This window comes from Oncorhynchus tshawytscha, linkage group LG32 (genome assembly GCF_018296145.1).
Source record: "Oncorhynchus tshawytscha isolate Ot180627B linkage group LG32, Otsh_v2.0, whole genome shotgun sequence".
Taxonomy (NCBI): Eukaryota; Metazoa; Chordata; class Actinopteri; order Salmoniformes; family Salmonidae; genus Oncorhynchus; species Oncorhynchus tshawytscha.
The window spans coordinates 9,555,000-9,570,154 of NC_056460.1; the positions used below are offsets into that span (position 1 = coordinate 9,555,000).

The 15,155-nt window shown below is 45.4% G+C and overlaps 1 protein-coding gene across 1 annotated transcript in view; it reads left to right on the top strand.

Moving 5' to 3' along the window:
- LOC112230310 (regulatory-associated protein of mTOR) overlaps positions 1-15,155 on the top strand; it is a 242,324-nt gene that overhangs the window by 67,300 nt on the left and 159,869 nt on the right. Inside the window, 3 exon segments of the mRNA XM_042310765.1 lie at positions 527-685; positions 1,374-1,520; positions 8,312-8,487. Of these exon segments, the coding sequence (XP_042166699.1) occupies positions 527-685; positions 1,374-1,520; positions 8,312-8,487 (482 nt within the window).

Consider the following 15,155-nt stretch of genomic DNA (forward strand, 5'->3'; position numbering starts at 1 on the left):
TCTCCCCAGGTAGGATAGCAATGACGCAAATACACCTCCTTTCTCATAGTGTTAAAATAGAACCAAAAAAAGACATCTCCCGTAGCCCTAACCTACTTTCAGCACCGCTATTCAGTTGTATCTAGTTATCTCTGGAAGGACTGTCACGTGCTCGGTTTCTCCAAAGTTGTTTAATGATGAAAGAGGAGAGGAGGGAGTTGAATTGAAAAGACCTGTCGCCCTTTGATTTCAGAATAATAGCGTGAGGGAGCTGTGTGTGTTTGGCCTGCCTCTCGTTTCACCCCCCTTTTTTCATATTTCTACGCTCGCATCCGTCTACTGATCAGTACATTTTTAACTATGGTGTACGCGTCTGTCCACGCTCTTAAACTGAGACGCGTCTCTTTCCTTCTCTCTCCTCTCTTCTCTAATCGAACGCATGTTGTCAGATCAGATGAGAGGCCGGTAGTTGTCGCAACGTGATAACACAACACACAATCGTATCAAATCATAACTCTCTCTCTCTCTCTCTCTCTCTCTCTCTCAGGCACGTTACAAGCAGAGTCTGGACCCCACAGTAGACGAGGTGAAGAAGCTGTGTACGTCCCTGAGACGCAACGCCAAGGAGGAGCGTGTCCTCTTCCACTACAATGGACACGGGGTCCCCCGACCCACCGTCAACGGGGAGATCTGGGTCTTCAACAAGGCGAGAGAAACACACGCACGTCCAATGATGACTTCTGCCTCTACAGTCGTACTAAGACGAAAGTCCAGTCGTTGAATACACACGAACACAAACCCACACTAGCAGGTCCATTGGGTCAACTGATATTAGATTTAAACAAGTTATCCCACAGACACACCCACACCAACAACAAAAATAGTTATTACAGAAATACATGTTTTTGGACAACTCGCACAAGGAAACACCCACTCTAAATGACACACGGCTCCTGTCTTGGTTTGGGCGCGGCCTCTCCCCAGTACACCCCAGAGCCTCTCCTCTTCCTCTCTTTATTCCCCTTAATGATGAGTCCTATAAAACCAGCCCTGCTGCCTACTGTCTGCTACGGTGTGCCAAGGTCCCATTGACCCCCCCCCGGTCCACCTCCTAAAAACACTCCCACAGAGTATCTCCCAGTACAGCAGAAACAACACCAGGACTTTCATTGCTTCCCCTCGTCCAATCCAATAAGCGAATTGGGACGCAGCCGTACAGTTAAAACCATATCTACCCCTCTTTCTTTCATTATTAGTGTTGACAAGGATGAAAAAGAATTGCTAGTAGTACATAGAACATTTCTATTTACCGGGCTGTAGGTGGCTATGACAGGTCATCTAATTTTGTCTACCAACATGTTTAATAACCCCCCCCCATCCTGTCTGTCCTGTAGAACTACACCCAGTACATCCCTCTGTCTGTGTACGACCTCCAGACGTGGATGGGCAGCCCCTCCATCTTCGTCTACGACTGCTCCAACGCAGGCATCATCGTCAAGTCTTTCAAACAGTTCGCCCTGCAGAGAGAGCAGGAGCTGGAGGTGGGTGGCAGAGAGATATACAGTGCATTAAGTATTCAGAGGCCTCGACTTTTCCCCACATTTTGTTAGATTACAGGCTTATTCTAAAATGGATGCTTCAAAGGTGCTTCAACAAAGTACTGAGTAAAAGGTCTGAATACTTATGTAAATGTCTTATTTCATTTATATATTAAAAAAAAGTTTAATCCAGTTTAAAGCAGTTTAATCCATTTCAGAATAACGCTGTAATGTAACAAAATATGGGAAAAGTTAAGGGGTCTGAATACTTTATGAATGCACTGTACACACACACACACACACACACACACACACACACACACACACAGAGTTCCCCAATACACACACAACCACTCCCGCAGCGAGACCAAGGTATGCGTGTGTATAATGCGCATTGAATTCCGAATGGCAAGCCAGCTAAACCTTTTGAATGGAAGAAGCGTTTCACAATCTCCTCTCTGTGATCCCAGCCTGCGAATAGGCAGCTGGAGCTAAATGAATTAATGATTAGTGTTTTGGTTTGGTCAGGATCTCCACTCCCCCTCCCTACCATCTCTACCATCTCTGCATCCCCTTTATTCCACTGTTTTCTTCTTACCGGCCGTGGCATCTCAAGTGAATTTACAACACGCACTTCAATTATTCATGGTGGAGATTGAACGCACTTCAGATTATATGGAATACAGCAGAAAGAGAAAGAGGGCGAGCGAGAGAAGGACAGGGAGGGATGATGAGATGCAGAGAGAGGGGGAAGAGAGGGGGGAGAAGAGGGCGAGCAATACAAAGGGGGAGGATGTAGGGAAAAGGGAAGTGGGAGAGGAAGGGATGGCGAAGGACGAAAGTGTTCCAATGCAGTCAAGAGAGACTGAGAAAAAGACAGACAGATTGTGAGAGGAGACTTATCCTTCACTGTGCAGTCACGCTAAATTCAATACCTGCAACACAGCTTCTCTCCTCTCACCATCCATCCATTCAGGCTCCTTCTGCCCTGCTCGCTCGAACTCTTCTATCTACTCTACGTTTTAGAACACCTACTTATTCAAGAGTTTTTCTTTATTTACTATTTTGTAGAATAATAGTGAAGACATCCAAACTATAAAATAACACACATGGAATCATGTAGTAACCAAAAAATTGTTCAACAAATTAAAATATATTTTATATTTGAGATTTTTCAAATAGCCACCCTTGGCCTTGATAACAGCTTTGCACACTCTTGGCATTCTCTAGACCAGGAATGCTTTTCCAACAGTCTTGTTGGAAAGAAGGAGTTCCCACATATGCTGAGCACTTGTTGGCTGCTTTTCCTTCACTCTGCGGTCCAACTCATCCCAAACCATCATCTCAATTGGGTTGAGGTCGGGTGATTGTGGTGCAGCACTCATCACTCTCCTTCTTGGTAAAATAGCCCTTACACAGCCTGGAGGTGTGTTGGGTCAACAAATGATAGTCCCACTAAGCCCAAACCAGATGGGATGGCGTATCGCGCCAGAATGCTGTGGTAGCTATGCTGGTTAAGTGTGCCTTGAATTCTAAATAAATCACAGACAGTGTCACCAGCAAAGCACCCCCACACCGTCACACCTCCTCCTCCATGCTTTACGGTGGGAAATACACATGCGGAGATCATCCGTTCACCCACACCGCGTCTCACAAAGACACGGCGGTTGGAACCATAAATATCTCATTTGGACTCCAGACTAAAGCACAAATGTCCACCGGTCTAATGTCCATTGCTCATGTTTCTTGGCACATGCAAGTATCTTCTTCTTATTGGTGTCCATTAGTAGTGGTTTCTTTGCAGCAATTCGACCATGGAGGCCTGATTCTCCTCTGAACAGTTGATGGTGAGACACAACACAACTGATTGGCTCAAATGCAATTAAGAAGGAAAGAAGTTCCACAAATGAACTTTTAAGAAGGCACACCTGTTAATTGAAACGCATTCCAGGTGACTACCTCATGAACCTGGTTGAGAGAATGCCAAGAGTGTGCGAAGCTGTTATCAAGGCAAAGGGTGGCTGTTTGAAGAATCTCAAGTTAATTCTTTGATTAACACTTTTTTTTTGTCTCACTACCTGATTCCATAAGTATTATACCATAATGTTGATGTCTTCATTATAACTCTTGAATGAGTACGTGTCCTGAAACATTTGACCGGTGGTGTATATGTCCAACTCTTACCAGGCTAAGATAGCAGGGGTCACGGCCCGATTAGAGGGATGTAGAGATGGAAAGACGGAGGAGAGAGACGAGGCCCAGTGGGCCATCAATAACACTTAAAGCTGTCAGCGTGTGATAGGCGGTAGAGCGAGGGGGGCGGGCAAGGAAGAGAGAGGGAGAGATGGCAACAGAGGTCTAGAGCGAAAGGGCAAGGGAGAGGGATAGAGTAGTGTTTGCTCCTCAGCTGTTAAAAAGTCTTGGTGTAATTGGCCACTGGGTTCTCTTTGGGTCACTATGGGCTAAAGCTCTTAGCTCCAGCCAGCTGGAACTGTTGTCAAATCAAATTGTATTTGTTGCGTACACGTGTTTAGCTGATGTTATTGTGGTTGTAGCGAAATGCTTGTGTCTCTAGCTCCAACAGTAATAGCTCACAGTAATATCTAACAAGTAATGTCAAACAATTACACACAATACAGACATCTAAAGGAATGGAATTAAGTATATATAAATATTTGGGCGAGCAATGTCAGAGCGGCATAAACTAAGATACAGTAGAATAGGATAGAATGCAGTAAATACATATGAGAAGAGTAATGCAAAATTTGTAAACATTACTAAAGTGTCCAGTGATTCCTAGTCTATATAGGGCAGCATCCTCTAATTTGCTAGTGATGGTTATTTAACAGTCTGATGGCCTTGAAATGGAAGCTGTTTTTCAGTCTCTCGTTCCCAGCTTTGATGCACTTGTACTGACCTCGCCTTCTGGATGATATATTGCAATATGGGCCATGTGATTTAATTGAAATATAATGTGCCATAACGGAACTGTCTTTTGGGCCTCCCGAGTGGCGCAGCGGTCTAAGGCACTTCATCGCAGTGCTAGCTGTGCCACTAGAGATTCTGGGTTCGAGTCCAGACTCTGTCGCAACCTGCCGCGATTTGGCCGACAGGGATGTCCTTGTCCCATCGCGCACTAGCGACTCATGTGGCGGGCCCGGCGCAGTGCACACTGACACGGTCGCCAGGTGTACAGTGACACATTGGTGCGGCTGGCTTCCGGGTCAAGAAGCGCTGTGGCTGGGTTGTGTTTCGGAGGACGCATGGCTCTCGGACCTTCGCCTCTCTCGAGTCCGTACGGGAGTCGCCGCGATGAGACACTAACTATCAATTGGATACCATGAAATTGGGGTGAAAAAGGGCAAAAAACATTTAAAATAATAAAACTGTCTTTCAATAAAAATAAAAGTGACATTTTGAACAACCCTTATTCAACAACAAATATCAGCTGGCGGAAAGCAAAAGGGCTCCACTTTACACCTTAGTGCACATCTCCCCCACCTGCACAGCAACAGGAAGAGAGGGATGGGGGAAGTGATGGGGAACGAGAGAGAGTTGGAGGAGGGGGATGGAAGGATGAATGGCAGTTGGGAGGGAGAGAAAAGAGAGGGGGGGGGATAGATGAAAGAGGAATATTGAAATAGGATGAGGGCGGTAGAGGAAGGAGACAGGTGGAGAGACGGGGAGGGAGGTAGTTCCGGAAGACTATTAAAGATGCATGACGGTACCAAGGCAGGGAGTCCCTCTCCATCCCTGTTTCTGCTTCAGCATAACGCTCTGCAGCAGAGTGCACGAAGAGGGTGGCCCTAGTACACACACACACACACACAGGAACAGACTTGATCCTTTTTTTTTTACTGGGAAATAGGGGGAGTGGTGTGGTAGGATGGGGAGGCCTCTCTCTCCTCTAACAGACATGCAACCTTCAGTCAGGGGCTTGGTGTCTGAGTGCTCTGTTATGTGCAGTCTGCTTCCTGCTAAATATTTCAGAACTTACTGTATGGAGTCAGCAGTATGATGCTCACCGCATCATCATCTGCTGCGTGGAAATGACTGTGTCCGTGCTCTTTCTTTTTGGGGGGATGGCGTCTGATTGTCGCGCATTTGTCTGTTGGTATATCTGTTCTCAGTCAATGCACACTTCCGTGTGTGCTTGTTGTCTCCTTGCTCTGTCTGTGTGTGTGTTTCTGTGCATGTGTATACCCCCCCCCCCCACCTGATTAGTTCTGTGAATTAGTGTACACCAATTTATTATTATTTTTACATACCCCAGTGTGATGAAAATAAAATCCTTCCATGATTGTAATGCAAATTTGAGATTACGATATGCTAATATGTTAATATGCTAATTACCGAAAAGCAGACGGTTTAGGCAGTAATGTGGTATTTACCACGAGGTGTGTTTACCCGTATCACAATATCCCAAATGATTTGTGTAACGATATTGTTCCACCATCGTTGATCCATCGTCATGCATTATAGAGGAGTTAAAACATCCGTGCTGCGTTGGTGAGCGTAACATTCCCCATTTCATCATTAAGAAGTGACGAGAAGATGTAATCGTACGAGACACTGACATGCACTGTGTTCATACGCCAGCACACACACACACACACACACACACACACACACACGTCCCTATTAATCCAGACAGGTCTGAGCAGAGCTGTAGGTTTCGTAGTGCTATTTTATGAGTGTGTATCTAAAAAGCAATGAAGACTCACGTGGACGTCACACTGAGATGTTAGCTAAGCTTGCAGGTCCTACATTTAGGTTCCTTTCTCTGGAGTCTCCTCATTATAACAAGCTACAATTAGAGAGGAAGGCTCTTCTGCCCATAGCTCTGTTGCACCCTGAACTGAGATGTGTAATCATACAACACGCTGAATCTCACACACACACACACACACACACACACACACACACACACACACACACACACACACACACACACACACACACACACCTTACTGTTCATGCCTTTTCATGTTTTGGAGTGTTGAATTTGCACATCACCGAAGGGAAAATCTGGAGAAAATGCTGGTCTGTCTGTCTGGTTGCGTTTCAGTGTGTCTGTTTACCAGCTAGCCCTTAGAAAAACATGACCAGCCTTCCATCGTCTGCACTCTGGCCTAAGAGGTGTTAATAAATCAAAAATAAGCCTAGGTTTACCAAGCCTTGCATCAGATGTTGAGGAGTTGTGAGGAGAATTGAGCTATTTTCACCTCGCTTTTTCCAGATTGTGTGAGTGCCGTGTGAGTGCCGTGTGAGTGTCGCACTTTCCCTTTTCTCCCTATAGCCTAAGGAGATGTGAGGACAGCCTGATCAACTGGGCATGTGTCCCTGGTCTACTGCGCTGTATGTAAGTGTTTAGGTTGACACTTTGAAGAAGACCTTTCACTTCCTTTCTGCACAGCAATTCTAGCCAGCTTTAAAAATAAGTGTTTTTACCACTTAAAGCAGTTATTTCTCTGTTCTCTCACGGATGTAATGGTACTAGGAGTGGCAGAAAAATCTCAATCTCCTGTGTGCAATAAAAAGTCACACTCTTCAGCACGCGGTACCATCCATCTACCGTGGCGCTAGCTATCATAAGGCTAGACGGACAAAGTGCTTAAAATTGTATTGCATTCTGTCATATGCATCAGCTATGTCATCAGTACAAAATCTCCAGATCCTTGCCTGAAACTCGGCCGCACGTCATGTGTTGTTAGTCATTAGAAGATTTAGGCTTCGCCAGAATTGTAGAATTATGGCAGAACTCACACATTTGAAGCTCGAAAGTACAAGCGCTTCAGTCATAAGTCTGAAGTATTTATAAGCCCGGGGAGTCCGTGGTCAAACAGCCCTGGGTGAGGAGGGGAAGGGAGCACTCCGAGGTCGTCAAATGAAAAATGGAGCTCACCTCCACAAGCTGCCTAGAGGCAGACTGACATCAAACCAGGTCTGGATGGAACTTTTACACCCATACCAGGAGTAGACACACACACATACGCACGCACATACACTCAGGCACAAACGTACACACACACCTGTCCATTCCACACACACACACGCTCTCTCACACCTTTGTATTCATGGCATTGTACAGGTGGGTCCAGCTCCCCAGAATGATAATATCACATTATCCAGTATCTGCTCCAGAGGCTGTTTGTTCAGAATACACTATGCTATCGGACACCTCCGCCACCCTGAACTCCAAAAGCTCTCTTCCACATCTCATTACCGGGTGATAGCAGAAGTTTATAGAAGTGAGAGGATCCAATGTCCTAAAGGTTTTCACTCCCTCTCTCTGACCTGCACATCCCTCTGGCCTATTATCTGTCTCTTCTCTTTTCTGCTGGTTCTCTTCTTGTTCTTTTATCTGGTCCTCTTTCTCTTGCTCGGTGTTACCATCTCTGTTTTTTTTTCTGTTTTTTTCCCCCTCTTGTTCGGTCATCTTGTTCTGTGTCTACTGTTATTTCTCTTTCCCTTTACCTCTCTTTTTCGCTCTTTGACTTTATTTACATTTGAGTCAGTTAGCAGCGCTCTTATCCAGAGTGACTTACATTTTAGGGGGGTCTAGTCTGCGAGTTCAGTATTACATATTGTCTCTATTATGCCCTGGTGTTCTCTGTTTGTCTGGACCTTTTTTTATTTTATTTTTGAATAAGAACTAATATTTTATTCCGACGGGGATAGCATGGAATTGGTGTGTCCGTCTGTTAACAGCTAATCTGTTTGACCTGTGTCTCTGTATAGCCTATCCCTCTATTAGCCTCATCTCCAATCCAAGTCTTTTTGTCCTCTTCCAGGTGGCAGCCATTAACCCCAACCACCCCCTGGCCCAGATGCCTCTCCCCCCCTCCATGAAGAACTGTATCCAGCTGGCCGCCTGCGAGGCCTCAGAGCTACTGCCCATGAACCCTGACCTCCCCGCTGACCTCTTCACCTCTTGCCTCACCACGCCCATCAAGATCGCCCTGCGCTGGTAAGAGCCACAGTGGATCAGCCAAAAGATGGATCACTCCAACTTAAAACTCCTTATTCTCAGACACCCTGTCTAAGCGGCGTACTTTCCTTGTTCAATGATATTGATATTAGTATGCCGAATAAAGTATTTAGATATATTTTCCACAAGTATGGTCATTAGTAGACATCCCTGCTCTCTAAAGCGTTGATGCGTCATTAGTTTTGAACATATTTGAACATACTGTACTTCGGGGGAATATATTGGTATGGCCTTCATTTGACATACTAATATAATTGGATATCATTCCATATTCCGTTGTATTTTCTGCCTCTAGTGCTGTCTCTGTGTGGTACAGCTGATTTGGTATGTAGATCACACTGAGGGGAGTCTTGCTTACCAACCACAGGTGATTTCATCACCTCTAAAGATCCCCTGTCACTTTACCATGCGTGCCCACACACACACACGGCCATCTGTATGATGTGTCATTTATGTAATGATTGAGTGACGATTAGGGTCGTAGGGCACAACAATATAGTGTGGTGTTTACCAGTGTTACTGGGTTGATGTCTGGCAGAGAGGTGGTTCAACTGGGACGCCGGCACAGGAATCCTCTTGGGAAAGGGTCACGGTCAGTTTGTCTACAGGGGAGAAAATGGACCTTGAATTAAGATGTCACCCATGTTCAACTTCATGGCGTGTTTTTTTGCTGTTATTTTTGCCTAATGAAAATGACTCTGGCATCGCGGTGTTCTCTGTAGTGTGTTTTCTCCTCTGTTGCTCACGAGTGGAGACCTCAGAATTCTCTGTCTATCCAATCATCAGTGTATTTTCTTTGCCTGTGTGTGAGTGAGTGTGTGTGTGTGCCATTGCCGAGATGGCAGTAACTGAGTACATGAAATTAGTTTGGTATTCACAAAGGGATTAGGCCACGGGCCCAAATCTATCCAATCTGTGCATATTAAACGTGATGCTCCGTAAGCCGGAACATCTCTCTCCCCACTTTCACTGTATCTATTCAATTCAAAGGTTTTTATTGGCATGGGAAACATGTTTACGTTGTCAAAGCCAGTGAAATAGCTCATAAACAAAAGTGAAATGAACAGTAAACATTACACTCACACAAGTTCCAAAGGAATAGACACATTTCAAATGTCATATTATGGCTGTATACAGTGTTGTAACGATGTGCAAATAGTTAAAGGGAAAATAAATCTGGGTTGTATTTACAATAGGGTTTGTTTGTTCTTCACTTGTTGCCCTTGTGGCAACAGGTCACAAATCTCGCTGCTGTGGTGGCACACCGTGGTATTTAACCCAATATATATGGGAGTTTATCAAAATTGGACTTGTTTTTGAATTCTTTGTGGGTCTGTGTAATCCGAGGGAAATATGTGTCTCAAGTATGATCATACATTTGGAATCTGAAGCGGTAAGGAAGTGCAGCTCAGTTTTCTCAGCTCATTTTGTGGGCAGTGTGCACAAAGCCTGTCTTCTCTTGAGAGTCAGGTCTGCCTACGGCGGCCTCTCTCAATAGCAAGGCTATGAGCACTGAGTCTGTACGTAGTCAAAGCTTTTCTTAATGTTGGGTCAGTCAGTGGTCAATTATTCTGCCACTGTGTGCTCTGTTTGGGGCCAAATAGCATTCTAGTTTGCTCTTTCCAATGTGTCGTATAATTATCTTTTTGTTTTCTCATGATTTGGTTGGGTCTTATTGTGTTGCTGCCTGGGGCTCTGTTTGTGTTTGTGAACAGAGGACCAGCTTGCTTAGGGGACTCTTCTCCAGGTTCAGCTCTCTGTAGGTGATGGCTTTGTTATGGAAGGTTTGGGAATCGCTTCCTTTTAGGTGGTTGTCGAATTTCTTGATATTATGCAGTTCATTTGGCTTTGATGCCTCATGATTGATTATTGCTCTGTTCTAGTAGACTGTGGTTTTGCTGTGATCTGATAGGGGTGTCAGTGGGCTGACTGTGAACTCTCTGAGAGACTCTGGCTTGAGGTCAGTGATGAAGTAATCTACAGTACTACTGCCAAGGGATGATGTGTACGTGTACCTACCGTAAGAGTCGACGCCTACCATTGACTATGTACTGACTCGACGTGAGACAGCTGCAGGAGGTTTAAACTTTATTTGACTCTGTAAACTGGAAACCACATATCCTGAGGCTGCATTCATTGTAGCTGGGGATTTTAACAAGGCTAATCTGAAAACAAGACTCCTTAAATTCTATCAGCATATCGATTGTGCTACCAGGGCTGGTAAATCCCTGGATCATTGTTAATCTAACTTCCGCGACGCATATAAAGCCCTCCCCCGCCCCCCTTTCGGAAGAGCTGACCACGACTCCATTTTGTTGCTTCCAGCCGACAGACAGAAACTAAAACAAGAAGCTCCCGCGCTCAGGTCTGTTCATCGCTGGTCCGAGTGGGGTGTCCGTTTTTCTGTTTTTCTGTTGCTCCTGTGTGAGATGCTAGGGCTGCGGTTGAGGGTGACGTTCTTCAGGGTCCTGGGAAAGGTGGGGACTGCTGCCATTTGATTTTGAGACACAGTCCCGGGAAATGCTTGCGTTCACCCGCTGTATGGTGGCAGGGTAAACTTATTGTTCTGGTAGCAGGGTGGCAATAACCACTTGTGCGTTGGGGAAAGTGGAAAATGCTTTTTCAATCACTCCCTTGAGTGCTGTGGCCACCCTTTCCTGCCTCGCTCTCAGGTCGTTTGTGCCTGTGTGTGTTATGATGTGGCTGGGGACCCTAGTCGGTCCTCTGACAGCTGCTCCAGGGTACCCCGAGTGTTCGGACACCAGAGTTTAGCCACTTGGTGTTTTGGACAAAGTTTCCTCTCATCAATGCATTTCCCATTTGAGTCAATGAGGAACGCAATCTCGGGGTTCTGTGTGTCCTCAGTGGGGTTATTGTCAGGAGAGCTATCTGGTGGGGGCTGGTACCAGGAGGGGGAGTCTGCTGTGTTGGTGGATCCTGCCTTGTCTGTCCTGCTGTGGCGTTAAGGCTGTGGTTGAGGTCTGAAGTTGGCTGTTCTGTTGGCTTCTCTGGGAGGATGGCTAGCTCTCTCTCTCTCATGAGTGGTTGATTGTCACAACTCTGCTTTCTAACCTCCTCCTGCAGTGCTCAGAGCTGTGCCATGTGTTCCTCGCTCTCCTCCTCCAAGTTCTCTCACCTCAGACCGGAGTGCAGCCAGCTTTCTCGGACAGCAGTCCATCTCCACCTTCAGCCCTCTGGGTACTTTTTGTGTGTGGGGGAGGGTTGTGCTGGCCTGTTTTGTGTGTCTGGAGAGAGTGGACTAGCTCTCTGAGCTCCACCATGTCTCTCTCAACCTCAGTGATGGAGGAGCAGTGCAGTTGTGGGACCTGGGTGTGTTTAGTGCTGGGGGGGTGTGACTATCCTCGTCTGCAGGACAGTTTGAAGAGGTGTGATCAGACTCGCTCGAGGTGGGGGAGTCGTCACCGGGAGAAATCTTCTCCTGCTGTGCTCTCGCTGTGATTCTGTGGAAGTCCTTTTGGAAATGTATGACGCTGCCCTGCAACACCACTGTTCCATTTCCTACAGGTTGACAGAGGGTGTCTCAGGGTCCTCGTTGTCCACTATTCTGATTTGAACCACCCTCTGCTAATACCCTCTTAAAAGAGGGGCAGTGTGTGTGCTCTTATAGGTATGTGCCATGCCCAGGGATGGTCTGTGTGGAAGATTAGGTTGCTTACTTTCCCATTTTTGTAGCAGTCAGCAAATAGTGTCTCTGGATTGTCCATGAGAAGCTTTTCTTTGTACTCTTTCCGTGCCTTGTCATTTTTAATATCCAAGAGGTACTGGACTGTGGTGACCTCTGCACAGAGGGAAGCCATGCAGCAGGGGGGAAAAGAGGCCTCTGCGTTTGGGTGGGGGAGGGACACAGCTGGATGAAAGCTCTCTAGGAGTGGCAACATGTATGCCAGGCCCTTTCATGTTAGGTTGAATGTCTGGTATACCATACAACTTCAATTAATAGCCCAGGCGTTTATTGGCTTGCATCACTGAACACAACCAGCGCCTCCGCTCACCTAGCAGTCTCGCCCTCGTCTGATCCACCTTGCAGTCTCGCCCTCGTCTGATCCACCTAGCAGTCTCGCCCTCTTCTGATCCACCTAGCAGTCTCGCCCTCTTCTGATCCACCTAGCAGTCTCGCCCTCGCCTGATCCACCTAGCAGTCTCGCCCTCGCCTGATCCACCTAGCAGTCTCGCCCTCGCCTGATCCACAGACAAACACCGAACCTTGACATTTTGACTTCGCCATTCTCTCACTTGTTTTGTGCCATGGCTAGCGACGATAATAAAGTTGAATGACCATGGGAATATCAGAGCTGTGTCCATGGTAACCTCACAATTTAATTTAGACCCAGTGTTTATTTGCTGAAAAGGGACGGGCGGCTATTTGAAACTGGGTTTAATTGAAGCTTTACTGTGTGTATATAGACATGAATATATCATATATAGGCCTTGACGTTAACACTTGTTTGCTGGTTCGGGCAAGTAAAAAAAATGGTCATACAAGAAGAATATAAATGTACGTTTTTTTCAAAATCACACAAAAATCACTATTAAACAATGTGGCTACTCCGATCAGAATTTGATCAGTGTCCCCCGACTCTACAGAACACATAAGAGTATAATTATTGTAGGCCTGCGTAGACAGTCTTTCAATCATGCATTCGTCAAATGCGGTTTTGAGATCAAAGGACATTTGTTGATATTCGTTGCTAGTTAGTGAGTTATTTGCCTAGTTATAGCAAGTTCTTTGACCAGCAATGAAAATCCTGGAGAAGTCATGGTGTGTGCATCACCTGTGTTTGTCAAGTGGGCTGTTGCCGGGGGAGGGAGAGATTTGCGCAGCAAGTAAGACTGATATACAAGAGACTAAATACACTGTTTTACATTGGCTATCTCGCTAGTTAACTGTTTAGTTATCAGCATGTGTTAATGTCATTGTCATGTCCCATGCCCTAAAATAACTTTCCACAGGCACTCGTGTATAACCGCAAATGGCCGACACGCAGGTCATACAGGGGCACAGTTGATGAAACCAGTGCTGCCATACTCTGGTTGTAAACCCGTACGTCTCTCAAGCGCTCACAATTGGTTAGGATTGTCCTCTATTCAATACTGGCCATGTAATCTCAAAAAGAAAAAAAAAATCATCTTAGAATGGCCTTTTTGACAAGTAACTCCTATGCTGTCAGGATCTCCTCTGAACACTGAATATTTGAACCTTACAAATAGATAAACATCTTAGTTATCTACCTCTCCCACCGTAGCCATTTCATTCCTGCTTCATTGGAGGAGGGAATTCTTTTAGAAAGACTTAAGAAGTATTTGATTGCAGGGTGGCCAACCACCCTCCCAGGAGAGCTACTGAGTGTGCAGGTTCTTGGTCCAGCCCTGCTCAAACATAACCAATTTGTTTTTTTTTAATCAGCTGCTCAACAGGACCTTGGTAGGCTGACTCTGGTGTATCTGTGCAGGGCTGGATCAAAAGCATGCCACGCGGTAGGTCCCCAGTTGGAGGGTTGACGGCCCACATGCGTTTTGTGTGGTGGGGGGGCACACAAGTGATTTGAGCTTTCTGCCCAACTTGTCCGAAAGATAAATTCTCATGTGAAATTGGAGTTCCTCGATCCAAAATGGCTGTCACAATGTCCGATTGATAGAATAAATTGTTCTTCTGGTAAGTTGCTGTTCTCCATTTGACTCCTTAGAAATGACAAGGTCATGCCAGTTTGTGAAGCATTTCAGAGTAGACATTGTATTTGCAAAGCACTGTTTGCCAGATTCTAACATCATAAATGCTTTAGCAGGTTGTGAGCCCTTTGTAAATATCATTGACTGATGATGCTGAGATCTGTTGGGTGAGGAGGACGGGCAAACTTCAAGATGTACTCATAGGACATAAAAAGCAATTATTTTTTGTCAATAACACAATGGATTTCGATATTCTCTTATTACTGAAGGTCACATATAAGACTTACACCGGGTCCCAAATGGCACCACAGTCCCTATATAGTGGAGTACTTCAGACCAGAGACCTATGGGGGCCCTATTTTGACCTTCAGTTTAATGAGGTCTCTGTAGTGTCATTAATATGAATGACTTTAAAAAATAGCAATTTCTGGACTTTGTTGGATTAACAATCAGGAATAGATTGGTCTCAGGTGTGCACACGTGACGTACAGACACGCGCCACTCATGGTTTTTCAATCAAAGGATGAAGTGTAGGCTAATGGCTACTAAAAATGGCAGTTTCTGAGGAAAGTGAAAGACTAGAGTAGCCATTTCCTCTTCTGTATCAACTCTTTTCATGCTCAAAGGATCCGTTATAGTGGGATGCATTGGTGTACAATAGTACGTTTTATAGGCATGGAATTCCCAGTGTCAACATTAAACTGGTCTGGTAAAAATAAAGGTTAGTGATGAAGTAATTTAACTGTAGATAATATTTATATAGCCAAGTCTAATTGCTTAAGGATTTGATAGTCTTCGAGTAAACGTCATTGGATTGGTCATAACAACAGATGTTTTCCAATTCTAGAAATATCTATTATCAGCCCTTGAGGCTGCAGTGAAATCTGCCTCTCGCTCACTCTCACCCGGTCTTCCCTCCATGCTGAAAGAGGCGTGCTTCTCTCCTTAGTTAATTGCAT